General features: G+C 46.0%; 1 protein-coding gene and 1 non-coding gene across 5 annotated transcripts in view; both read left to right on the top strand.

Moving 5' to 3' along the window:
• ston2 (stonin 2) overlaps positions 1–27950 on the top strand; it is a 178004-nt gene that overhangs the window by 56542 nt on the left and 93512 nt on the right. For all 4 annotated transcript variants that reach the window (XM_072493703.1, XM_072493678.1, XM_072493694.1 and 1 more), the window contains exon 4: positions 26393–26542. In XM_072493703.1, the coding sequence (XP_072349804.1) occupies positions 26393–26542 (150 nt within the window). The remainder of the gene's footprint in view (positions 1–26392; positions 26543–27950) is intronic.
• Positions 12563–12745, top strand: LOC140408098 (U2 spliceosomal RNA). The gene has a single exon (XR_011940024.1). It is a non-coding gene; the product is annotated as a U2 spliceosomal RNA (small nuclear RNA).

Below are 27950 nucleotides of genomic sequence, written 5' to 3'. Positions count from 1 at the left end.
AATTAGCAATATTGTTTCATAAAAACATTTGGTTTATGATATGTGGTATGACTTTTGGTTTAAATAACTTGTATTTTACAATATATTATTTCTAACATTAATAGGGTTTATTTTAACATCACTGCTTTCAAAACAACAGTTGCTGCAATTTTCCAGGAGATGCAAGAAATTTAAAGGTTGACTTTAAGCAAAAGAATTCCCAGGGCGGGATTCTCTAACCTTGCGGCGGAGTGTCCACGCCGTCGCGTTTTACGACAGCGTGAACGGGCCGAGCTGAGGACTAATTCTGGCCCCTATAAGGGACCAGCACGGCACTGGAGTGGTTCACACCGCACCAGCTGCCGATCCTGGCGCAAACTGGGCGCTGCGGAATCCGCGCATGCGCAGTGGCCTCCTTCAAGGCGCCGGACCCAACGCAACATGGCGAAGGGCTGCAGGGGCCGGCACGTAGGAAAGGAGGCCCCCAGCCAGCGAGGCTGGCCTGCCTATCGGTGGGCCCCGATCGCGGGCCAGGCCACATCGGAGGCCCCTCCTCCTTCCCCCTGCAGGCCGCCCCCCGACCCTTCAACGCAGAGTTCCCACCAGCTGAGAGCAGGTGTGGACTGCGGCGGTGGGACTTGGCGTTTTTACGACGGCCGCTCGGCCCATCCCGGGCTGAGAATCGGTGGAACGGCCATGCCGGCGCTAATGGCGGCGATTCTCTGCTCTGCGGAGAATCACTTGCTGGCGTCGGGGCGGCGTGGCGCAATTCGCGCCGGACGTGGGAATTTTCCGGCCCGGCCCCGGGCTGAGAGAATCCCGCCCCCAATAGAGACAAATCAAATTTTAAAAATCAGTCAACAGTTGCCATTAAGATGACACAAGCCAGTTCTACTTGAATTCATAATTTACTCATTATTCATATCCTGCTGGCCTAGATAATGTAGCCCCGTAACTAATATAATTAAAACCCTTACATGTATCACCCACTTCCTGCACTCCTTGCTTGCAATTCCTATCATAATATTTTAGTGCCACTTTTATGTGTGAATTGACTGTGTAAAATTGATAACTTAACATTTCTAATGGGAATTTCAATATTGGCAACCTCAGCACTTGTCTGTTAGAAAGTAAAGAGGTTTCCCAGCTTCTATTGTCTCCATTTCTGATCAATTCGGCCTCTCTGTTTAACTAACATCAACACTCTCCATGTGTTTGGCACATACTACACTACTGAAGATATGCTAATGAACCAAAATAACCAACAGAAAATAGAAGAGTATACTTCAACCGTGGCTATATGCTCCAGGTGAAATGCTCATTATTTCAGCTTTTGAGGGTGAGAATGAAATGATTTCAGTTAAAGACTGATGTGCAGTGCTGATTGGGTTAGTGGTTGAGAATTTCATGATTCAACAGGGTAGAATTAAGCCACGTGGAAAAGTCATCATTTGTCTGAGTTCAAGTGAACCGTATGAAGCAGCTAACAGTAATCCTTTCCTTATCATTTTTAACAATCCCTACGCTTTACTAATCTTTTTGAGAATGTCTGTATAGACTTGATGTTAGAGGTGATGTATATTCAGACCACTGACTATGCTTCGCTGCTCAGTAACTGGATTTACCATAATTGCATAACTGACATTCTTTCAGATACCATATTACTGCAAAGCCGCAGGGCCACTTCTCTGGAGGTTGAAAAGTAACACACAAAGAAACATTTAAAATAATTTCTTATCGGGAAGGTTACCAATTATGCTTTGAGGAGTGTAGGGCTGCAGCCAGTGATCCAACAATGCAAATACGATGAGTCTTCCAAAAAACCGTACTTGTCTGTGTTTTGTCAGATCTCCATTTGGAATGATAACAGCAGCTATTAAACATGCTTTTTTAATGGCAAAGAAATGTTGGCAGAATAGTGGAGCAGTTGTTAAAAGGCTATGAATGCGATTTACAGAATTTTTAAGCCATTCCGGGCTTTGGACCAAGGAGAGGAGCAGTCCGTCGGGGCTAGCAGCCTTGTCTAGATGGAGGCTGTAGTGAATTTAGCTCATTTTTTGAGTTTTTACGAAGATGTCATAGATGTGGAACCCCAGGACTGAAGTCAACTTTGGCAATAGTGAAGCATGGCCAGTGCACACTGCTCAATCACCTTTGGCAAAATCAGAAGGGTGTTCAATTTGTGGTTGATCCACATATGCATGTTTTATATTTCTGCCGAAATGGTCCTCATTGTCCATCCCCATAATTGTCTTAAGACTGGAGGCATAAATCACAGTTCTTCACATGGCCAACTTACAGGATTAGCTCCAATTCCTCCTGTCCTCCAAGCAGTGATTCCACTTTCCCCATCCTGGGTCATCAGTTCAAAAGGGTTGTGATGCTATTTTAATCTGGTTTCCATCAGCTGAAGTTGCCATCTAGATTTTTTGAGTGAAAGCGAGAGATTCATGATACTGACCGCTTTTGAGCACTGTATGTGGCTGCAGTGTGTATTATTTAAGTCGTGTATTGTGGGATACCCAAGATAAATTTGCAAAGAATAAACTTGAACAAAAATAAGAAATTGAGTCATTTCTAGCACAAACAAAAGAATAAAGTGCATGTGTTATAATGCTCCTAATGCTGAAATTAACGGGGAATAGAAAGTAATTATGTTCACTGGAAGACATTAATTCAATAGCACTAATGGAAACTTGGCTTCAAGCTGGACAGGAGTGGAAAATAAATAAAAAGAATTCTAATATCTTTAGGAGGAACAGAGTATATGAGACTGAGGAGAAGTAACATATTGATCAGAAAGACGACTGATGTTAAGAGGACTGATGTAGGCTAAAAGAGATTTAGACAGAGTTGATATAAACAATCCGTTAGCAGTACAGCACTTAAATGTCGCTGAAAAGAAAAAAATGTTGACAAATCTTTTGACTTGCACTTATGCTGATTGGAGGAATATTGGGTTCTAAACATTGGGACACGTTAAGAGTTAAAAGCCTGGGGATATATTGTGTGGCTGCAGCGATCATGGTTTTAAAAAGCATTTTGCTTTGCTTCTAGGGAATAGCATGTGAAATTGACGACGGGATATGTTTTTCAGTCTAGGCTAATGGTCTGTGGTTTGACTGGGGTGGTCCGTGAGGAATTAATGTGCTTTTCCAGCCTGCAGAGATAATTTGTTTAGCTTGGGGAGATGAGGTCATTGCTGGGTGGAGCACAGAAAGGCAGAGTTTGGAGAAGCTTTGAGGGAGGGAGACGCTTTGAGAGAGAGAGAGAGGAACCGAGTTTTGGTCTGCCTGACTCAGTGCACAATACTTTCCAAGTGGGATAGTTAAACAAAAAAGAATAATATTTTACAGCAGAGCATTTTTGTCTGAAGACAAGGAAGAGGCTGAAACAACCTAGTTGAAGCAGCTATTTGCAGATATTCAGCTAGAGTCTCAATCAGAGCCAAATCAGTTTTATAAAGCAAATATTACTCATGTCCTGCTAATTTTAATATGGATTAAGAGCTGTATGTTTCTTGGTGTTCAATGGGAAATTGTACAGTTGTGTTAAGGGGTAATTATAAGCTGTTCTTTTTGGGTGCGAAGTTAAAAGTTTAATTTTGTACTCATAATTTTTGTTTTAGAAATACCAAAGCCATATATTTTTCATGCAATTACCCCTGGAGCAAATCATTCTTTCCACACAATCTTAAAATAAACTAAAATATTGGAGTTTTGGTCCAGTACCCTAGCTCCTGTTGGGGTATGGTCTGGGATCATAATATGCTCATCAGGACAAATGCAAGAATTTCAAATGATCACAATTTATACCACAGGAGATGAGGTGCTGAGCGGCAATTCTACTGAGGCATTGCCAGGGATGCTGCTGGGTAATTTAAAAAAGGCAAAAGCTAGAACATATTCCTTTTACCTGCAGATAATCAGTCCCACTATATGGATGTCTGTTGCATCTAACAAGTATAAATAAGCCATGTTGCGAGTTTACCTGATTATCTATAATTGATAGTTCGTACACTCAGGATTATTCAGCAAGTGATGCCCCATTGCAGAATCACATCTAGCAGTAGACATTTGCTTTGGCTTTTGCGAACATGGTCTGGTCGAGTACGGTCTGTACTCTGACTATTATGAGCATCTGAAGGAACATAGTTTTTGATTTGATCAAAAATATTTGAAATAGTGACATAGTGGTAATAACCCAGAGGACCAGGCTAATGCTCTGATAACATGGCTTCAAATTCATTCATGGTAACATGGGTTCACATTCATTCATGGCAGCTGAAGGAATTTAAATTCGATCAGTAAATCTGGAATTATAAAGCTAGTCTTGAGTAATGGTGACCATGGCAATTATCATTGATTGTTGTAAAAACCCATCTGGTTCACTAATGTTCTTTGAGGAAGAGGCAGCAAGGTAGCACAGTGGGGGCAGCATGGTAGCACAGTGGTTAGCAAATTTGCTTCACAGCTCCAGGGTCCCAGGTTCGATTCCCGGTTTGAGTCACTGTTTGTGCGGAGTCTGCACATTCTCCCCGTGTGTGTGTGGGTTCCTTCCAGGTGCTCTGGTTTCCTCCCACAGTCCAAAGATGTGCAGGTGGATGGATTGGCCATGCTAAATTGCCGTGTGTCCAAAATTGCCGTTAGTGTTGGATGGGTTACTGGGTTATGGGGATAGGATGGAGGTGTGGGCTTGGGTAGGGTGCTCTTTCCAAGAGCCAGTGCAGACACGATGGGCCGAATGGCCTCCTGCACTGTAAATTCTATGAAGGTCTAGAAGGAAATGTGTTGTCCACACCCTGTCTGGCTTACATGTGGTTCCAGACCAAATTCACTCATAATTGTTGTGATGAATGGAGGATTTTAGGCATATTGGCTTCTAAATATTGGGGCAATTTAAGGGTTAAATGCCTGGGGTTATAGTGTGTTTACCTGCAGTGGTCATGATTTTAAAAAAGGATTTTGTTTTGCAGGGCCTGGGAGCTTTTAGGAGCCAGAAGGTGAAATTGACCAGAGGAATATGGTTTTCAGTCTGGGTTAATGCATTGTGGTTTGACTGAGGAAAGTCCCTGGGGTGTTAATGTGCTTTGAGCCTACAGAGTTAATTTGGTTTTTTTCGGCTTGGGGAGATGGTGTAATTGCTGAGTGGAGCCAAGGAATGCCAAGACATTTTTGCAAAAGCTTTGGAGAGGAGTTCAAGTGTGATCTGACACTGATTCCACAAATATCACACAATAGGATAGTTAGAAAAAGAGTAATGAGATTTAAAGCAGAGCAGTCTTGTCTGAGGACAAGTAAGAAGCTAAAACACACCAAGTGAACCAGTTTATTTGAAGATGTTGAGCCAGAGTCTGAAGGGGTTCTAACAGGAGCCAAATCTGTTCTGTAAAGCAAGTATTACTCTATGCCAGGATGATTTTAAGATGGATTGTATGTTTATTTTCTTTCTTACTTCATGGGGAATTGAGGAATAGTATTTAAGGGGTAATTGCAAGCTGATTCTTTTCAGGTGTGAAGTTAAAAATTTAATATCGTATTCCTAATAAAGCTTTGTTTTGAAAATCCGAATTTCTTTATGCAATCACTCCTAGCAACTGTTGGGGTCTGGTATGGGATTATAATACTGTCCCCTAATGGCTTAGCAAGCCACTCAGTTCAATGGCAATTAGAGATGGGAAGCAAATGCTAGCCTCGCCATGGATGCCTACATCAGTCGAAGAATAAAAATAATCAGCAAATCGCTGGGACATACAGCTTGCATACCTTTCTCTTTTAATTATCATAATTAAGTGAGTGCACTTTTTGGCTCTCTGGTTTCTTGAGAGATTAAGACATTTTTCCTGATGATTTATTGGTCCTTTTGTTGCAGTGAATACTTCCAATTTCAGAGGCCTGATGGCGAGGACTTAGTAGAAAGCAATTAAAATGTGGGGAAACCATGTCAAGTGTGAAGTTGTGGTGAACATGTGAATTAGAGGAGGAGGAGGAGGAAATAGTGGATTTAAAACCAATCTGGCAGAATGTGATACAGCCTCGTGTATGATTTCCAGAAACATTTATTATTTTCTGGTGCATTACCAATTTTCTCACTTCCCTCCACATGCTAATGCTTTCACGTGGTATGGTGTCAGTGACACTGGGTTCTTGATACCTGCAACTAGTCATTTATTATTATATGTCAGTCTTGATAGCAGACCATTTGTTTATAGTGGAGGGTGAGTGGGGGCTAATAACAACCAAGCTTAATCCATCCCTCTGCACACAAAATACATGCTCAAAAGAGAGATTACTGGATAATAATTAGGAACAGGGTACCCTGGCTGAATTCCCTCCCTATTTTATGAGCCCCGAGGTCAGTTTTGCTCCCTGGCATGAGATTATTTGATCAGAAACCAAATCTGGGTTCTGCATAATCTGTAAAAATCAGTAAGGCAGCTCCTTTTAAATTTCAGGAGTTTAAATTAATTTAAATTAGGCTAGTATTGTGCAAAGAACAAAGAAATGTACAGCACAGGAACAGGCCCTTCGGCCCTCCAAGCCCGCACCGACCATGCTGCCCGACTAAACTACAATCTTCTACACTTCCTGGGTCCGTATCCCTCTATTCCCATCCTATTCATGTATTTGTCAAGATGCCCCTTAAATGTCAGTGTGGGTTAACAAGGGCTGCCCCACCCACTCTCATAACTGGTTGGCAGTTAAGTGTCAGTCACTTAAATCTACCTTGATCTAAAAGCAGATTGGGGAGGGGAGTCAATTCAGGACAGTTTAAAAAGAGCAACTTGTAAACTCACTCCCGGTGAGTTCTCCCAGTGAGCCAGAGAAGACAGAGCCAGGAGTGAGACACAGCTAAGAGTGAGTTTGGGAATTTGAATCTAGGTGGGAATTGAATTAAATCAGTAAGGCAGCTCCTTTTAAATTTCAGGAGTTGAAATTATGTTAGTATTGTGCAGTGTGGGTTAACAAGGGCTGCCCATCCACTCTCCTAACTGGTTGGCAGTTAAGTGTCAGTCACAGCTAAGAGTGAGTTTGGGAATTTGAATCTAGGTGGGAATTCGAAGCTGGGTGGGGAGGAAGTGCTTTTTATCCCTGGTAAGTGACTGGTAAGTAGTGTTTCTGTTTTTCTGTTTCTTTTCATTGGTATATTTATTTATTTTTTCTTTGTTTTTTTTTGATGAAATTGTAGTTGTTGGAAGTTAATCGAAGGTTTAAGACATGGCAGGAGATCTCAGACCTGTGTCATGCTCCTCGTGCACGATGTGGGAGCTCAGGGACACGTCCACTGTCCCTGGCTCCTTCACGTGCAAGAAGTGCGTCCAATTGCAGCTCCTGTTAGACCGCTTGACGGCTCTGGAGCTGCGGATGGACTCACTTTGGAGCATCCGCGATGCTGAGGACGTCATGGATAACACGTTTAGCGAGTTGGTCACACCGCAGGTGAAAGGTACTGAGGGAGATAGAAAATGGGTGACCAAAAGACAGAGCAAGAAGGCAGTGCAGGTGTCCTCTGCGGTCATCTCCCTGCAAAACAGATATACTGCTTTGGATACTGTTGAGGGAGATGGCTCACCAGGGGAAGGCAGCAGCAGCCAGTTTCATGGCACCGTGGCTGGCTCTGCTGCGCAGCTGGGCAGGAAGAAGAATGGCAGGGCTATAGTGATAGGGGACTCAATTGTAAGGTGAATAGACAGGCGGTTCTGCGGACGCAATCGAGACTCCAGGATGGTATGTTGCCTCCCTGGTGCAAGGGTCAAGGATGTCTCGGAGCGGCTGCAGGACATTCTGGGGGGGGAGGGGGGGGGGGAGGGTGAACAGCCAGCTGTCGTGGTGCACATAGGCACCAACGATATAGGTAAAAAACGGGATGAGGTCCTACAAGCTGAATTTAGGGGGCTAGGAGTTAAACTAAAAAGTAGGACCTCAAAGGTAGTAATCTCAGGATTGCTACCAGTGCCACGAGCTAGTCAGAGTAGGAATGTCAGGATAGAGAGGATGAATGCGTGGCTCAAGAGATGGTGCAAGAGGGAGGGATTCAAATTCCTGGGATATTGGAACCGGTTCTGGGGAGGTGGGACCAGTACAAACCGGACGGTCTGCACCTGGGCAGGACTGGAACCGATGTCCTAGGGGGGGTGTTTGCTAGAACTGTTGGGGAGAGTTTAAACTAATGTGGCAGGGGGATGGGAACCGATGCAAGAAGTCGGAAGGTAGTAAAACAGGGACAGAAATAAAAGGCAGTAAGGGGAAAAGTGTAAGGCAGAGAAGCCATTGTCAAAAATCAAAAAGGGCGACAGTACAAGGTACAGTGACTGAGGGGAGCTCAGTGAATAGGACCAGGAATACTAAAAGAAATAAAACGGGAAGTGAAAACATTAATGGTAAGCGACGCGGCAGGTTGTTACATGAAGATATGGGTTCAACGACAAGGAAAATTAGGAGAAAGGTTAAGAGGAAATATAACTTGGGAGAGGTTACTGATCGAGGTGTTAAGATTCAGAACAGAGGTAAAAAAGCCAACATAAGTGTACTTTACCTGAATGCTCGTAGTATTCGGAATAAGGTAAATGAGTTGATGGCGCAAATCATCGTGAATGACTATGATTTAGTGGCCATTACTGAAACATGGTTAAAGAATGGTCACGACTGGGAGTTAAATATCCGAGGGTATCAAACTTTTCGGAAGGACAGAGTGGATGGTAGGGAGGTGGTGTAGCTCTGTTATTTAAGGATGACATCCGGGCAACAGTAAGGGATGACATCGGTGCTATGGAGGATAAGGTTGAATCCATTTGGGTGGAAATCAGGAATAGTAAGGCGAAAAAGTCACTGATAGGAGTAATCTATAGGCCACCAAATAGTAACATTATGGTGGGGCAGGCAATAAACAAAGAAATAACTGATGCATGTAGAAATGGTACAGTAGTTATCATGGGGGATTTTAATCTACATGTCAATTGGTTTAACCAGGTCGGTCAAGGCAGCCTTGAGGAGCAGTTTATAGAATGTATCCGCAATAGTTTCCTAGAACAGTATGTAATGGAACCTACAAGGGAACAAGCAGTCCTAGATCTGGTCCTGTGTAATGAGACCGGATTGATTCAGGATCTCATAGTTAGGGATCCTCTCGGAAGGAGCGATCACAATATGGTGGAATTTAAACTACAATTGGAGGGTGAGAAGGTAAAATCAAGCACTAGTGTTTTGTGCTTAAACAAAGAAGATTACAATGGGATGAGAGAAGAACTAGCTGAGGTAGACTGGGAGCAAAGACTTTATGGTGAAACAGTTGTGGAACAGTGGAGAACCTTCCAAATGATTTTTCACAGTGCTCAGCAAAGGTTTATACCAACAAAAAGGAAGGATGGTAAAAAGAGGGAAAATCGACCGTGGATATCTAAGGAAATAAGGGAGAGTATCAAATTGAAGGAAAAAACATACAAAGTAGCAAAGATCAGTGGGAGACTAGAGGACTGGGAAATCTTTAGGGGCAACAGAAAGCTACTAAAAAAGCTATAAAGAAGAGTAAGATAGATTATGAGAGTAAACTTGCTCAGAATATAAAAACAGATAGTAAAAGTTTCTACAAATACATAAAACAAAAAAGAGTGGCTAAGGTAAATATTGGTCCTTTAGAGGATGAGAGGGGAAATTTAATAATGGGAGATGAGGAAATGGCTGAGGAACTGAACAGGTTTTTTGGGTCGGTCTTCACAGTGGAAGACACAAATAACATGCCAGTGACTGATGGAAATGAGGCTCTGACAGGTGAGGACCTTGAGAGGATTGTTATCACCAAGGAGGTAGTGATGGGCAAGCTAATGGGGCTAAAGGTAGACAAGTCTCCTGGACCTGATGGAATGCATCCCAGAGTGCTAAAAGAGATGGCTAGGGAAATTGCAAATGCACTAGTGATAATTTACCAAAATTCACTAGACTCTGGGGTGGTCCCGGCGGATTGGAAATTAGCAAACGTGACACCACTGTTTAAAAAAGGAGGTAGGCAGAAAGCGGGTAATTATAGGCCAGTGAGCTTAACTTCAGTAGTAGGGAAGATGCTGGAATCTATCATCAAGGAAGAAATAGCGAGGCATCTGGATGGAAATTGTCCCATTGGGCAGATGCAGCATGGGTTCATAAAGGGTAGGTCATGCCTAACTAATTTAGTGGAATTTTTTGAGGACATTACCAGTTCGGTAGATAACGGGGAGCCAATGGATTTCCAGAAAGCCTTTGACAAGGTGCCACACAAAAGGTTGCTGCATAAGATAAAGATGCATGGCATTAAGGGGAATGTAGTAGCATGGATAGAGGAATGGTTAATTAATAGAAAGGAAAGAGTGGGGATTAATGGGTGTTTCTCTGGTTGGCAATCAGTAGCTAGTGGTGTCCCTCAGGGATCAGTGTTGGGCCCACAACTGTTCACAATTTACATAGATGATTTGGAGTTGGGGACCAAGGGCAATGTGTCCAAGTTTGCAGACGACACTAAGATAAGTGGTAAAGCAAAAAGTGCAGAGGATACTGGAAGTCTGCAGAGGGATTTGGATAGGCTAAGTGAATGGGCTAGGATCTGGCAGATGGAATACAATGTTGACAAATGTGAGGTTATCCATTTTGGTAGGAATAACAGCAAAAGGGATTATTATTTAAATGATAAAATATTAAAACATGCTGCTGTGCAGAGAGACCTGGGTGTGCTAGTGCATGAGTCGCAAAAAGTTGGTTTACAGGTGCAACAGGTGATTAAGAAGGCAAATGGAATGTTGTCCTTCATTGCTAGAGAGATGGAGTTTAAGACTAGGGAGGTTCTGTTGCAATTGTATAAGGTGTTAGTGAGGCCACACCTGGAGTATTGTGTTCAGTTTTGGTCTCCTTGCTTGAGAAAGGCCGTACTGGCACTGGAGGGTGTGCAGAGGAGATTCACTAGGTTAATCCCAGAGCTGAAGGGGATGGATTACGAGGAGAGGTTGAGTAGACTGGGACTGTACTCGTTGGAATTTAGAAGGATGAGGGGGGATCTTATAGAAACATATAAGATTATGAAGGGAATAGACAGGATAGATGCGGGCAGGTTGTTTCCACTGGCGGGTGAAAGCAGAACTAGGGGGCATAGCCTCAAAATAAGGGGAAGTAGATTTAGGACTGAGTTTAGGAGAAACTTCTTCACCTAAAGGGTTGTAAATCTATGGAATTCCTTGCCCAGTGAAGCAGTAGAGGCTCCTTCATTAAATGTTTTTAAGATAAAGATAGATAGTTTTTTGAAGAATAAAGGGATTAAGGGTTATGGTGTTCGGGCCGGAAAGTGGAGCTGAGTCCACAAAAGATCAACCATGATCTCATTGAATGGTGGAGCAGGCTGGAGGGGCCAGATGGCCTACTCCTGCTCCTAGTTCTTATGTTCTTAGGTAAGGTTTAAATATACAACATACATTTGCTGAGCCATTTAAGGAAGAGCCTTCCCCTGAACCTAATTTAATTTTCATCTCCAAATAGCATTTAAACCCCACAGGTGCAAAAGGTCAAGTTGCATCTCCGTAGTAGATAAATCACTGCTTATTGTACAACTCAGTAAATGGAAGGCACTAATATAGTTTTAAATTTGGGTTGTTGAATCTTGGATTGCTTTTAATTTTTATTTGGAAATATCCAGTACTTACTTTTTCTCCCTCTGTCTTTAATTTGCATAAAATGTGTTTATCTCCTGTAACGTGCAATGTGCAGGGGAAAGTTGGGGGGCTGACTCTTCGTGTCAAAGGTTTGAGCTATAAATAAAAATAGGAGAAATTAGACCTTTTTTTGAGGCTTGTGAAGAAGGCATTTCAGAGACCAACTTAAAGGTGTATGACACAGTTAAGAGAACGGAAACGGTAACTTCAGAACTGTCGTCTGTATTCCTTATCTGACCTTAATAAGTTGTAAAATTCTGCTTGTTTACCAACAATCTATCCACATTTGCCTTAACAATATTCAAACTCGGAGTCTCATGTCATTGTTGCATCCCGAGCAGCTCTGTGACACAGGACTCTGTGCTCTACGGACTGTTTCCAGGGACACACACCGAGACAAACATCAACTGCTGCTGGAAGGTCATCAACTCGGTGAAAGACGCTCTTTGGTCTGCCCGGAACGTGCTGATCTTCCAGTGCAAAGAGCTGTCCTCGGCCGAGTGTTGCAGACTGGCACATTCCAAGGTCCACGACTACGTGCTGAGGGACGCACTCAAGCTTGGGGCAGCTGCCGCCAAGGCGCAATGGGTAAAGACCACTGTGTAAGGTCTTACCAGCAAATGTGCACCGAGGGGCGGGTAACAGTGTAAACTCCCCCTCGGTCTGGGTCATTAAAACTCCAATGTATAAAAGAAACATGACAATGTAAATGTTTAAGAAGGAATTGTAACATAAAGAGCGATATGTGTGTAATGTTATCAAAATTGAATGGAAGAAAGTCAAGGGAATGTGTAACTCTGATGGAAATGTACAGTCAAGACAATTCGAAATGTTCTGTAATGTTTATGATCGATTTTATGAATAAAATATATTTTTTTTTTTTTTAAAATGTAAAATAACTTCTGGAGATTCATGATCCTTCTCGGCCTTTTGGCTAAGATCAAGTGTAGTAGCCTTTTGGCTCCAATCTGGTATGTCTCCCTTGTGGCGGACAATTCAATTTGAATTTGAATTGGTTTTTGGAGCAGGCGAGGAGCTGGATTAGGGGTTCGCCCCTGTCCACACTCTGAGCCCTGGCTTTGTAACTCAGAAAAAGTAATTAAAATTAAAAAAAAAAAAGAATTCTGGAGATTCAAGAGAATGGTTCTGGGCATGAGAAATTTCAGCTATGAAGATAGATTGGAGAAGTTCGGACAGTTTTCCTTAGAGCAAAGAAGGTCGAGATTTGATAGAAGTATTCAAAATCATGCAGGATCTGGGCAGACTGGATAGGGATAAACTGTTCCCACTTGTGAAAGGATCCAAGAACAAAAGGCACAGATTTAAAGTAATTAGTAAAAGAAGCAGAAGTGATCTAAGGCAAAGCATTGTCTCACATGGTTAGTATTATAACCTCCATGTGAACCACGGGGAAACCATTGTTGTTCTCCTCATCGGATTTGTGGAATAAGAGCTTCCCAGTTAGGGGCAGAGGCCACCCAGCTGGAGCTTGTTGGAAATTAATGTATAAGCCGGCCTAAAGCAGGGTCTAATGTGGCTAGTTCTCCCAGAAGGACTTCCTGGGAGCGAGTTGCTGCCTGAAGTGGAATATTGTATATAGTCAAATAAACCCCTGTTCTCTTACTGCTGGCTTCCTCAAGTTACTAACTTGTTGATGAGGGAAAAAAGAAACGCCAGACTCGCTCGTGGAACTGCCTAGCCACAAGGTAATTTGCTATCCCTGAACCTAAGGTAATAACAGTCAAACATAACTGGCAAATGCGGTTTTCGGGAAGTTGGAAGCCTTTGATGCGGGCCTGGAAAACTGGAACTATTATGCGGAGCACATGAGGTATTTCCCCCAGGCAAATGAGATTTTGGGGCAAGACCACCAGAAAGTCATCCTCCTGACCGCCTGCGGGGCCCAGACTTTTGGGATCATAAAGGTCTGACTTACCTGGCTGCACTCAACTCCAAATCCTTCAATAAGCTGGTTGCTTTGCTTTCTGAACACTATGACCCCAAGCCTTCTGTCATTATGCAGTGGTATTGTTTTAATACAGCAGTGCAGTCTCTGGGTGAATCGGTCACTGACTTCTTGACCCATATTAGACGTCCAGCTGGGCATTTGAGAGTTTGGGCCGTCCCCCCTCTGAAACGTTGAGGAATAGGCTCGTGTGTGGCATAAACAACATGGCCACTTGGAGGAAGCTGTTGGCAAAGTCCATCTTGGATTTGAAAAGGCCATCAAGCTTTTGCTGTCCTGCGGAGAAAGAAGTGCAGGAGCAGCAGAGGTCCATGGACTATGGCATCTATAGTTTGGCTTGTCCTTTGTTTCAATCACCCTCTGCATCACAGGACACTGCCGGTCAGAGCAGACCTGATCTGAAAGGGCAACCCCAGAGGCTATTCCGCAGCCAGGTCAGGAGCTACCGCTGACTGGTGGGATACCTCCCCCAAGCATGAAGGGGGAAGCTGGCCACGTTGCCAAATGTGAGGGTGGAGAACTAGTGATGGCCAGAGCCGTCAATTTTGGTGCACAGAACATCGTCCATGACAGCCGCCGAGATCACTGCGACCAGCGCCTTGTACATGGGCCCACTCGTTGAGGAGGACTGTTTAACGTAGCCGAATTGCATCTCGTCCCCAAAGGTAGCACTGATCCAGGTCACGTTGAATTACAATGGTCACCCTGTAATAATAGAACTGTACACTGGAGCTGCCATCTCCATCGTGGACCATAGCACATTTCGGCGACTCCGCGCAGGGATCATGCCGTTGACATTGCGTGTTACCAATGCTTGATTAGCGACCTATACCGGTGAGCCTTTAAATATTGTGGGGACCACTGTGACGCTAGAAACACAGGGGCAACAGTCGGTCTGTCTTCCCTTGGTTGTGGTGCAGGACTGGGCCCAATTTGTTGAGACAAGACTGGTTGCGAGTCCTCTATTTCAATTGGCAACAGAATCTTTGGATGGGCACTGGGAATCTCTACGACGTACTGGGAAAATACCCCAAAGTGTTCCAGGAGGATCTGGGCAGGATAAAGGAGGCCAGGCCCATATCTATGTGGATCCTGATGTGCTCACTCGGTATTTTCGGGTGAGGCTATTCTCTTGCGTGTTGCTTGCCAAGGTCGACATGGAGCTTTAGTGCCTGCAGAATCTGGGGGTCATGCGTCCGGTGCAGTTTGTGGAATGGGCCGCGCCTATGTGGCAGGTAATAAAGCCTGACAAATCCATACAACTCTGGGGAGATTTCAAGCTCCCTGTGAACAGAGCTTTATGCCTGGACCGGGTACCCGATGCCTTGGGTGGAGGATTTGTATGCAAGACTTGCCTGGAGGATGTTCCTTCACGAAACTTGACATGAGCCACGCTTATTCACAGGTGGAGCCAGACCTGAGTCGAGCTGAAATGTGCAACCAATTACACTCATGTGGGTTTGTTTGAACACACCCACCTACCGTTTGGGGTTTCATCAGCCCCAGCGATTTTCCAGAGGATAATGGAAAATATCTTGCAGGACCTTGCCGAAGGTGGCCTTCTATATGAACGACATATACCACAGAGAAGGAGCAGGAGAATGCTCTGGCTGTTTTTCCAAGGAGGCGTCCAGTGAAAAAGGAGCAAGAGTGTGTTCCATACTAGAGCGGTCACCTATTTAAGTCACAGAGTGAACAGGGATGGTCTACATCCTGGTCGAAGGTAAGGTTTGGACCCAAAAGGGGCCCTGACTCCAAAGAACGCCACTGAGCTCTGGTCGTTCCCAGGCCTGGTTAACTACAATGGGAAGCTTGTTGCAAACCTGGCCACTTAGCTCCGCTCCACGTATAGTTGAAGAAGGACCACGGGTGATTCTGGTGTGCTTCACAGGACGAAGCATTTGCCGAAATAAGAAAGCATCTGTCATCTATGCAGCTCCTCGCATGTTATGATCCAGCCCGGCCTCAAATCTTGACATGTGATTCTTCCGGCATTGGGTGGTGCTGGCCCACAGATGGGACCATAACACAGAACACCCCATTGAATTTATTCAAGGACCCTGGCGGACGCAGAGTGAAAGTTCCACCAATATGTTTGTGGGTGGTATTTTTCCATTGTGAGAGACCACAAGCTGCTGCTCGACCTATTTGAGGAGGGTAAGGGAATCCCACCCATCACATTGGTCAGAATTCAGCGTTGGGTGCTTCTGCTTGCGTGTATGAATATCGTTTCATCACTGCCAGGGTACGAAGACTGTCCGTGCCAACGCCCTCTGGCATCTACCGTTGCCCTTGAGTGTCCCCTCTCCACCAGTGGCGGAAGAGGTGGTTGCAACACTCAACTTTATGGATACAGTGCCAATGATAGCTATTTGGGTGCACGCATGGACGCAGCGAGATCCAGAAATGGCGAAGCTTCGCCTCGTGCAGTTGCACGGCAGAGAAAGGGGGCCCTTCCTGTAACTCTCCAGCCTTTTGCCAAGAAGGTCATGGAACTCTGCACAGAAGATGGCAGTGAATTGTGTGGCGCTCGCTGCAGGTCCTGCTGCAGGACCTTCACAATTGGCCACCTAGGCAGGCATCTCCAAGATGAAGATGTTTGCCCATAGATATGTCTGGTGGCTCGGCATCGATGAGGACATTGAGAGGGTCGTGCGCAGCTGCCGGTGTACCAGAAACATCAGAAACTCCCTCCGGCAGCCTCCCTTCATCCCTGGGAATGGCAAGGACGCCCATGGGTGCATCTGCAAGGCACTCAAAGAAAAACAAAGAAATGTACAGCACAGGAACAGGCCCTTCGGCCCTCCAAGCCCGTGCCGACCATACTGCCCGACTAAACTACAATCTTCTACACTTCCTGGGTCCGTATCCTTCTATTCCCATCCTATTCATATATTTGTCAAGATGCCCCTTAAATGTCCCTATCGTCCCTGCCTCCACTACCTCCTCCGGTAGTGAGTTCCAGGCACCCACTACCCTCTGCGTAAAAAACTTGCCTCGTACATCTACTCTAAACTTTGCCCCTCTCACCTTAAACCTATGCCCCCTAGTAATTGACCCCTCTACCCTGGGGAAAAGCCTCTGACTATCCACTCTGTCTATGCCCCTCATAATTTTGTAGACCTCTATCAGGTCGCCCCTCAACCTCCTTCGTTCCAGTGAGAACAAACCGAGTTTATTCAATCGCTCCTCATAGCTTATGCCCTCCATACCAGGCAACATTCTGGTAAATCTTTTCTGCACCCTCTCTAAAGCCTCCACATCCTTCTGGTAGTGTGGCGACCAGAATTGAACACTATACTCCAAGTGTGGCCTAACTAAGGTTCTATACAGCTGCAACATGACTTGCCAATTCTTATACTCAATGCCCCGGCCAATGAAGGCAAGCATGCCGTATGCCTTCTTGACTACCTTCTCCACCTGTGTAGCCCCTTTCAGTGATCTGTGGACCTGTACTCCTAGATCTCTTTGACTTTCAATACTCTTGAGGGTTCTACCATTCACTGTATATTCCCTACCTGCATTAGCCCTTCCAAAATGCATTACCTCACATTTGTCCAGGTTAAACTCCATCTGCCATCTCTCCGCCCAAGTCTCCAGACAATCTAAATCCTGCTGTATCCTCTGACAGTCCTCATCGCTATCCGCAATTCCACCAACCTTTGTGTCGTCTGCAAACTTACTAATCAGACCAGTTACATTTTCCTCCAAATCATTTATATATACTACAAAGAGCAAAGGTCCCAGCACTGATCCCTGTGGAACACCACTGGTCACAGCCCTCCAATTAGAAAAGCATCCCTCCATTGCTACCCTCTGCCTTCTATGGCCTAGCCAGTTCTGTATCCACCTTGCCAGTTCACCCCTGATCCCGTGTGACTTCACCTTTTGTACTAGTCTACCATGAGGGACCTTGTCAAAGGCCTTACTGAAGTCCATATAGACAACATCTACTGCCCTACCTGCATCAATCATCTTAGTGACCTCCTCGAAAAACTCTATCAAGTTAGTGAGACACGACCTCCCCTTCACAAAACCGTGCTGCCGCTCACTAATACGTCCATTTGCTTCCAAATGGGAGTAGATCCTGTCTCGAAGAATTCTCTCCAGTAATTTCCCTACCACTGAAGTAAGGCTCACCGGCCTGTAGTTCCCGGGATTATCCCTGCCACCCTTCTTAAACAGAGGAACAACATTGGCTATTCTCCAGTCCTCCGGGACATCCCCTGAAGACAGCGAGGATCCAAAGATTTCTGTCAAGGCCTCAGCAATTTCCTCTCCATCCTCCTTCAGTATTCTGGGGTAGATCCCATCCGGCCCTGGGGACTTATCTACCTTAATATTTTTTAAGACACCCAACACCTCGTCTTTTTGGATCACAATGTGACCCAGGCTATCTACACCCCCTTCTCCAGACTCAACATCTACCAATTCCTTCTCTTTGGTGAATACTGATGCAAAGTATTCATTTAGTACCTCGCCCATTTCCTCTGGCTCCACACATAGATTCCCTTGCCTATCCTTCAGTGGGCCAACCCTTTCCCTGGCTACCCTCTTGCTTTTTATGTAAGTGTAAAAAGCCTTGGGATTTTCCTTAACCCTATTTGCCAATGACTTTTCATGACCCCTTCTAGCCCTCCTGACTCCCTGCTTAAGTTCCTTCCTACTTTCCTTATATGCCACACAGGCTTCGTCTGTTCCCAGCCTTTTAGCCCTGACAAATGCCTCCTTTTTCTTTTTGACGAGGCCTACAATATCATTCGTCATCCAAGGTTCCCGAAAATTGCCGTATTTATCTTTCTTCCTCACAGGAACATGCCTGTCCTGTATTCCTATCAACTGACACTTGAAAGCCTCCCACATGTCAGATGTTGATTTGCCCTCAAACATCCGCCCCCAATCTATGTTCTTCAGTTCCCGCCTAATATTGTTATAATTAGCCTTCCCCCAATTTAGCACATTCATCCTCGGACCACTCTTATCCTTGTCCACCAGTACTTTAAAACTTACTGAATTGTGGTCACTGTTACCGAAATGCTCCCCTACTGAAACATCTACCACCTGGCCGGGCTCATTCCCCAATACCAGGTCCAGTACCGCCTCTTCCCTAGTTGGACTGTTTACATATTGTTTTAAGAAGCCCTCCTGGATGCTCCTTACAAACTCTGCCCCGTCTAAGCCCCTGGCACTAAGTGAGTCCCAGTCAATATTGGGGAAGTTGAAGTCTCCCATCACCACAACCCTGTTGTTTTTACTCTTTTCCAAAATCTGTCTACCTATCTGCTCCTCTATCTCCCGCTGGCTGTTGGGAGGCCTGTAGTATACCCCCAACATTGTGACTGCACCCTTCTTATTCCTGATCTCTACCCATATAGCCTCACTGCCCTCTGAGGTGTCCTCTCGCTGTATAGCTGTGATACTCTCCTGAACAAGTAGCGCAACTCCGCCTCCCCTTTTACATCCCCCTCTATCCCGCCTGAAACATCTAAATCCTGGAACGTTTAGCTGCCAATCCTGCCCTTCCCTCAACCAGGTCTCTGTAATGGCAACAACATCATAGTTCCAAGTAGTAATCCAAGCTCTAAGTTCATCTGCCTTACCCGTAATGCTCCTTGCATTAAAACATATGCACTTCAGGCCACCAGACCCGCTGTGTTCAGCAACTTCTCCCCGTCTGCTCTGCCTCAGAGCCACACTGTCCCTATTCCCTAGTTCTCCCTCAACGCTCTCACCTTCTGACCTATTGCTCCCTTGCCCACCCCCCTGCCATACTAGTTTAAACCCTCCCGTGTGACACTAGCAAATCTCGCGGCCAGGATATTTATGCCTCTCCGGTTTAGATGCAACCCGTCCATCTTATACAGGTCACACCTGCCCCGGAAGAGCTCCCAGTGGTCCAGATAACAGAAACCCTCCCTCCTACACCAGCTGTTTAGCCACGTGTTTGTCTGCTCTATCTTCCTATTTCTAGCCTCACTGGCACGTGGCACAGGGAGTAATCCCGAGATTACAACCCTCGAGGTCCTGTCTTTTAACTTTCTGCCTAGCTCCCTGAACTCCTGCTGCAGGACCTCATGCCCCTTCCTGCCTATGTCGTTAGTACCAATATGTACAACGACCTCTACCTGTTTGCCCTCCCCCTTCAGGATTCCCTCTACCCGTTCGGAGACATCCTGGACCCTGGCACCAGGGAGGCAACATACCATCCTGGAGTCTCTTCACTCACCACCCTGACATGGAAATATATTGCCGTTTCTTCGTTGTCGTTGGGGCAAAATCCCTCCTTTTTAAAAAAATATATATTTTATTCAAGATTTTTTGGCCAAACATAACAGTACATAATGTTTCTTTTAAACAACAATAAAGCAATATAACTAACAGTGGCCAGTTTTAAACAAATAAATAAATAATATATAAACAGAAACAAAACTAAGTGGCAACTGCCTTGTCAAAAATAGATACTCTCCAAAGATACAATCCAACAGTCCAATATACATCACCTATAACAAATGTCTATACATATACAATGACATCCCTGAGAGTCCATCCGGTTCTCCCCCCCCCCCCCGGGTTGCTGCTGTTGTCTTCCTCTTTTCCATTCCCTCTATCTTTCTGTGAGGTAGTCGACGAACGGTTGCCACCTCCTGGTGAACCCTTGAGCCGAACCCCTTAATACGAACTTAATCCGTTCTAGCTTTATAAACCCTGCCATGTCGTTTATCCAGGTCTCCACACCCGGGGGCTTGGCTTCCTTCCACATAAGCAATAACCTGCGCCGGGCTACTAGGGACGCAAAGGCCAAAACATCAGCCCCTCTCGCCTCCTGTACTCCTGGCTCTTCTGCAACCCCGAATATAGGTTCGACCCGGACCCCCACCACCTTCGAAAGCACCTTTGCCACCCCACCCAGAACCCCTGTAGTGCCGGGCATGACCAGAACATGTGGGTGTGATTCGCTGGGCTTCTCGAGCATCTCGCACACCTATCCTCTACCCCAAAAAATTTACTGAGCCGTGCTCCAGTCATATGCGCCCTGTGTAACACCTTAAATTGTATCCGGCTTAGCCTGGCACACGAGGACGATGAGTTTACCCTACGTAGGGCATCAGCCCACAGCCCCTCCTCAATCTCCTCCCCCAGCTCTTCTTCCCATTTCCCTTTCAGCTCATCTACCATGATCTCCCCCTCGTCCCTCATTTCCCTATATATGTTCGACACCTTACCATCCCCCACCCATGTCTCTGAGATCACTCTATCCTGCACCTCCTGCGTCGGGAGCTGCGGGAATTCCCTCACCTGGTGCCTCGCAAAAGCCCTCAGTTGCATATACCGAAATGCATTCCCTTGGGGCAACCCATATTTTTCTGTCAGCACTCCCAGACTCGCAAACGTCCCATCTACGAACAGATCTCTCAATTGTGCTACCCCTGCTCTTTGCCATGCTCCAAATCCCCCATCCATTCTCCCCGGAACAAACCTATGGTTATTTCTTATCGGGGACCGCACTGAGGCTCCCGTCTTTCCCCTATGCCGTCTCCACTGCCCCCAAATTTTCAATGTAGCCACCACCACCGGGCTTGTGGTGTATTTCTTCGGTGAGAACGGCAACGGTGCCGTCACCATTGCTTGTAGGCTAGTCCCCCTGCAGGACGCCCTCTCCAATCTCTTCCACGCCGCTCCCTCCCCTTCTCCCATCCACTTACACACCATTGAAATATTGGCGGCCCAGTAGTACTCACTTAGGCTCGGTAGTGCCAGCCCCCCCCTGTCCCTACTACGCTGCAAAAATCCCCTCCTCACTCTCGGGGTCTTCCCGGCCCACACAAAACTCATAATATTCTTCTCGATTCTTTTGAAAAAAGCCTTCGTGACCACCACCGGGAGGCACTGAAACACAAAAAGGAATCTCGGGAGGACCACCATTTTAACCGCCTGCACCCTACCTGCCAGTGACAGGGACACCATGTCCAATCTCTTAAAGTCCTCCTCCATCTGTTCCACCAACCGCGTTAAATTAAGCCTGTGTAATGTACCCCAATTCTTGGCTATCTGGATCCCCAAGTACCGGAAGTCTCTTGTTACCTTCCTCAATGGTAAATCCTCTATTTCTCTGCTCTGCTCCCCTGGATGCACCACGGACAACTCACTTTTCCCCATGTTCAATTTATACCCTGAAAAGTCCCCAAACTCCCCAAGTATCCGCATTATCTCTGGCATCCCCTCCGCCGGGTCCGCCACATATAACAACAAATCATCCGCATACAGAGATACCCGGTGTTCTTCTCCTCCCCTGAGTACTCCCCTCCACTTCCTGGAACCCCTCAATGCTATGGCCAGGGGCTCAATCACCAGTGCAAACAATAACGGGGACAGAGGACATCCCTGCCTCGTCCCTCTATGGAGCCGAAAATACTCAGACCCCCGTCCATTCATGACCACGCTCGCCACCGGGGCCCTATACAGCAACTGTACCCATCTGATATACCCATCTCCAAAACCAAATCTCCTCAGCACCTCCCACAAATAATCCCACTCCACTCTATCAAATGCTTTCTCGGCATCCATCGCCACCACTATCTCCGCTTCCCCCGCTGGTGGGGGCATCATCATTACCCCTAGCAGCCTCCGTATATTTGTGTTCAGCTGTCTCCCCTTCACGAACCCAGTTTGGTCCTCATGAACCACCCCCGGGACACAATCCTCTATCCTCGTTGCCATTACCTTGGCCAGAATCTTAGCATCCACATTCAGGAGGGAAATGGGCCTATAGGACCCGCATTGCAGCGGGTCTTTTTCCTTCTTTAGGAGGAGCGATATTGTTGCCTCTGACATAGTCGGGGGTAGCTGACCCCTTTCCCTAGCCTCATTAAAGGGTCTCGTCAGTAGCGGGGCCAGCAAGTCCATATACTTCCTATAAAATTCCACCGGGAATCCGTCTGGTCCCGGGGCCTTTCCCGCTTGCATGCTCCCAATCCCTTTCACTACTTCCTCCGTCTCAATCTGTGCTCCCAGTCCCGCCTTCTCCTGTTCCTCCACCTTAGGAAATTCCAGCTGATCCAGAAAGCACATCATTCTTTCCTTCCCTTCCGGGGGCTGAGCTTCATATAATCTTTCATAAAATGCCTTGAACACTCCATTCACTCTCTCCGCTCCCCGATCCATCTCTCCCTCCTCATCTCTCACTATCTCCCTCGCTGCTCCCCTTTTCCTCAGTTGGTGGGCCAGCAACCTGCTCGCCTTCTCCCCATATTCGTACTGTACACCCTGTGCCTTCCTCCATTGTGCCTCTGCATTACCCGTAGTCAACAAGTCAAATTCTACATGTACAGTCCCTCCTCCGGTGCCTCCGCATATTGTCTGTCCACCCTCAAAAGTTCTTTCAACAACCGCTCCCTTTCCCTACCCTCCTGCTTTCCTTTATGTGCCCTGATAGATATCAGCTCCCCTCTAACCACTGCCTTCAGCGCCTCCCAGACCACTCCCACCTGAACCTCCCCATTATCATTGAGTTCCAAGTACCTTTCAATACACCCCCTCACCCTTAAACACACCCCCTCATCTGCCAATAATCCCATGTCCATTCTCCAGGGTGGGTGCTGTTCTTTTTCCTCCCCTATCTCCAGGTCCACCCAATGTGGAGCGTGATCCGAAATAGCCATAGCCGTGTACTCCGTCCCCGTCACCTTCGGGATCAGTGCCCTTCCCAAAACAAAAAAGTCTATCCGTGAATAAACTTTGTGGACATAGGAGAAAAACGAAAACTCCTTACTCCTAGGTCTACTAAATCTCCAGGGGTCTACTCCTCCCATCTGTTCCATAAAGTCCTTGAGCACCCTAGCTGCAGCCGGCCTCCTTCCGGTCCTGGACCTCTATCTGTCCAGCCCTGGGTCCAGCACCGTATTAAAAGCTCCACCCATTACCAACTTTCCCGCCTCTAGGTCTGGGATGCGTCCTAACATACGCCTCATAAAATTGGCATCATCCCACTTCGGGGCATATACGTTCACTAAGACCACCGCCTCCCCTTGCAATCTGCCACTCACCATCACGTATCTGCCCCCACTATCCGCCACTATGGTCTTTGCCTCAAACATTACCCGCTTCCCCACTAATATAGCCACCCCCCTGTTTTTTGCGTCGAGCCCCGAATGAAACACCTGCCCCACCCATCCTTTCCGCAGTCTGACGTGGTCTATCAGTTTCAGGTGCATCTCCTGCAGCATGACCACATCTGCCTTAAGTTTCTTTAGGTGTGCGAGTACCCGTGCCCTCTTAATCGGCCCGTTCAGCCCTCTCACATTCCACGTGATCAGCCGGGTTGGGGGGCTCTTTACCCCCCACCTTGTCGACTAGCCATCTCCTTTTTCAATCCAGCTCCTCACCCGGTTCCCACGTAGCCGTATCTCCCCCCAACGGCGCCCTCCCGCCCCGACCACCCCACCCCATACCAGCTCCCCCTTCTCCCCAGCAGCAGCAACCCAGTTAACCCCCCCCCCCCCGCTAGATCCCTCACTAGCGTGATTGCACCCCCCATGTTGCTCCCAGAAGTCAGCAAACTCTGGCCGACCTCGGCTTCCCCCCGTGACCTCGGCTCCCACTGCGCGAGGCCCCCTCCTTCCTGTTTCCCTGTTCCCGCCATGATTACCATAGCGCGGGAACAAAGCCCGCGCTTCCCATTTGGCCCCGCCCCCAATGGCCGGCGCCCCCAGCTCCTCATCCTCCCTCCCCCCCTCCCCCATGACATGGGGAAGAGAGAAAAGTTACAGGTTCGCAGGATTAACACCTTGGGAAATCATCTCTTCCCCCTTTTCTCCCCCCTTCACCCCACGTAATCACCCCACCACTTTGTCCCAAACGTTCTTTTTCTAGCCCGCTTATTCCAGTTTCTCCTCGACAATAAATGTCCACGCCTCTTCTGCCGTTTCAAAGTAGTGGTGTTTCCCTTGATGTGTGACCCACAGTCTTGCCAGCTGCAGCATTCCAAATTTAACCTTCCTTTTGTGCAGCACCGCCTTGGCCCGATTAAAGCTTGCCCTCCTTCTCGCCACCTCCGCACTCCAATCTTGATATACGCGGATCACCGCGTTCTCCCACCTACTGCTCCGAGTTTTCTTTGCCCATCTGAGGACCATCTCTCTGTCTTTATATCGGAGAAGGCAAAATCCCTCCTAACAGCACAGTGGGTGTACCTATAGCGGTTCAAAAAGGCAGCTCACCACTACCTTCTGCTGGGCAACTAGGGATGGGCAATAAATGCTGGCCTAACCAGCGATGCCCACATCCCATAAATGAATTTTTAAAAGACATTTCAGAGGATCATTCATAGGATCCACGTCCCTCGTTATGGTGGATGCCCACTCAGTGGCTAGAGGTGTGCAAGATAGCCTCAACAAGGGCCGTGAGCGATCATTTAGCACCCATGGGATACCTGAGGTCCTGCTAACAGATAATGGGACGTCATTCATGACCCAAGTATTTGCCTCATTTACAAAGTGAAACGGCATAATGAAACCGCCCCATATCACCCCCCCCCCCCCCCCCTCCAATGGCCTGGCAGAAAGGGTGGACCAAACTTTCAAAAGGGGCATAAAAATAACAATCCACCGGTTCTGTAGTCACATGGCTGGAGCGGTTCCTTTTTAATTACCGTACACCGCCACGTGCGATGATATAGTCCTGGAGAGAACTGGTTCAGTCTTGTACAAAGTTCAGGTTCAGGGGAGAGTTAGCAAAAGCACATGGACCACCTGAAGAAGCGAGAACCTGCACTTCATGACGTCCAACTGGTATTAACTGGCAATAACTCTTTGGAAATCATGAGAAATCATGCTTGACAAATCTACAATTCTTCAAGGATGTAACGAGTAGAGTTGATGAAGGGGATCCAGTTGATGTGCTTTATTTGGACTTTCAGAAGGCTTTTGACCAGTCCCACATAAGAGATTAACGTGTAAACTTAAAATGCATGGCATTATAGGTAATGTATTCAGATGGGGAGAAAAGTGGTTGGTAGGCAGGAAATAGAGTAGGAATCAACAGGTCTTTTTCACTAGGCAGTGACTGCAGGGATCGGTTCTGGGGACCCAACTATTCACAACATACATTTAGTTCCTTATCTAAATCATCATATAAGATCTCCAAATTTGTGATGGCACAAAACTGGGATGTTCCTGATGGTTGGGGAGTCCAGAACCAGAGGTCACAGTCTGAGGATAAGGGAACAGGCTATTGAGTTGGATGACCAACCATAATCATGATGAATCATGGGCTTGAAGTCTCACTCGCTCCTGCTTCTATTTTCGATGTTTCCATGAAACCCCTGGAATTATTTAGGAAATAATTCGATGCTCAATGGGAAGCTTTTCTGGATAGTTAAGAATAGCTGAATGACTTGTCTCATCTGTAATTATCCTATGATCGTGTGAAATCTGATCTGATTTGGGAGCCTGTCGCTAACAAATAAAATTATTAAAAGAAAGCAGCCCTGAACACTCCCTGTATGCATTACATAACCTAGGTAAACAGATGCACCACATTGCCCAGATGGCATAAACTGAGTTCCAAAAATGTCATGTTCTTGAAGTATGCCCATAATAGGTGCTGCTGAGCACAAGATATGTATAAAGCAGATTTAAAGTGATGTTTAAAGAAAATTCTCTCTTACTCGCACATGCAGGATTATAATATCAGCGGCTACAAAGTTTTTTACGACCTTATTTCTTTTTATAGAGCTATCGTGCTACAGTTCTTACACTGTTTCTCTATTGTATTACTTTCAGATTCAAGAGGGCCTCCACCTTCAGAAGGCAGCTGGGCTACACACTTTGAAGAACCCAATAACCTGGGTTTGGCTCGATCTGACACAGACCTGCGTTCTACTGACACAGATGATTTGTACAGTAACAGTATTTCCAGATCTGAGTCTCCAGGTAAGCGCAAATTAACGCAGATCTGTAAGAGAGCATATTTCATTATATCTGGCACACTCCACAATGTACACTTCACTGAGGGACTTAATTACAGAGATTTAAGTATATATACTTTCTTTTGCATTTGAACTTGGGCCAAAAATGGACAGATGTAGCGCAAAGATACAAACATAATTTATGACAAGAATTGGGCAGCATGGTGGCACAGTGATTAGCACTGCTGCCTCACAGCACCAGGGACCCGGGTTCAATTCCAACCTTGGGTGATTGTGTTGCGTTTGCACACTCCTCCTGTTTGCGTGGATTTTCTCTGGGTGCTCCAGTTTCCTCCAATCCAAAGATGTGCAAGTTAGGTGAATTGAGCATGCTGAATTGCTCCATAGTTCTCAAAGATGTGTAGATTAGGTGGGGATCGGGTGGGAGAGTGGGCCTAGGCCGGGTGCTCTTTCAGAGGATCGCTGTAGACTCGGTGGGCTGAATGGCTTCCTTCTGCACTGTAGGGATTCTATGAATGTATGAATAAGTCCAACAATAGTACTGTAATTGGAAATGTCATTTGTTAACCCCGTGAGTTGGCAAGTGCTGTGTAATAACTAGTTAAAAGGCAGGAGCATTACTAAACAAAGCTTTTTTTTCTTTATTATTTCATGGAATATGAGCTTTGCTGGCAAGGCCTGCATTTGTTACCCATCCCTAATTGCTCTTGAACTGAATGGTTTGCTCGGCCATTTCAAGGGCAGTTAAGGATCAACCACAATGTAGGCCAGACCAGGTAAAATTTGCCAATTTCCTTCACTAAAAACATTAGTGAACCAGGTGGGTATTGATGTATAGCCAGCATGCAATGTTAACTTTAAGACAGGGCTAGTTAACTAGAAATGTGGAAATCTTGCCTATAAATGCGTGATTAAGCACTAAAAAATGTTTGGAATACTTTAACAGATCATGCTGTGGTTCAGATACCCCAAGACTAATGATTGAGTATTTGTGAATGATGTCCAGACTGCATAGCATGTTTACACCCTTGAGCACACTTTTTATAAAACTTGATTTATTTCTGCCAGTAAGTTTCTTATTAATATTAATACATTCTGTCAGCTGTGGTGATAATTGCATTATTTGCCACTCATGCTGAGCCTGGTTGTACAACTTTGTGCTATACGTCAGGAAGAAACTTGATTTCCAGAATGATGGGGGTGAACTGGTCAATTTTGCCTAAGTGTGAATAAAATATATTTAACCATCAACTTCAAAATGAGCATCCATGTTTGACAGTAGTCAACTTGGCAATTTAACACCGTAAAACATCTCATAATACTTCATAGGAGCATTACCAAACAAAGCTTTTTTTTCTTTATTATTTCATGGAATATGAGCTTTGCTGGCAAGGCCTGCATTTGTTACCCAT

The sequence above is a fragment of the Scyliorhinus torazame genome, chromosome 2, assembly GCF_047496885.1.
Source record: "Scyliorhinus torazame isolate Kashiwa2021f chromosome 2, sScyTor2.1, whole genome shotgun sequence".
Classification (NCBI taxonomy): Eukaryota; Metazoa; Chordata; class Chondrichthyes; order Carcharhiniformes; family Scyliorhinidae; genus Scyliorhinus; species Scyliorhinus torazame.
Note: the sequence above shows the minus strand (reverse complement) of the source record. Positions and strands in the feature narration are given on the sequence as shown.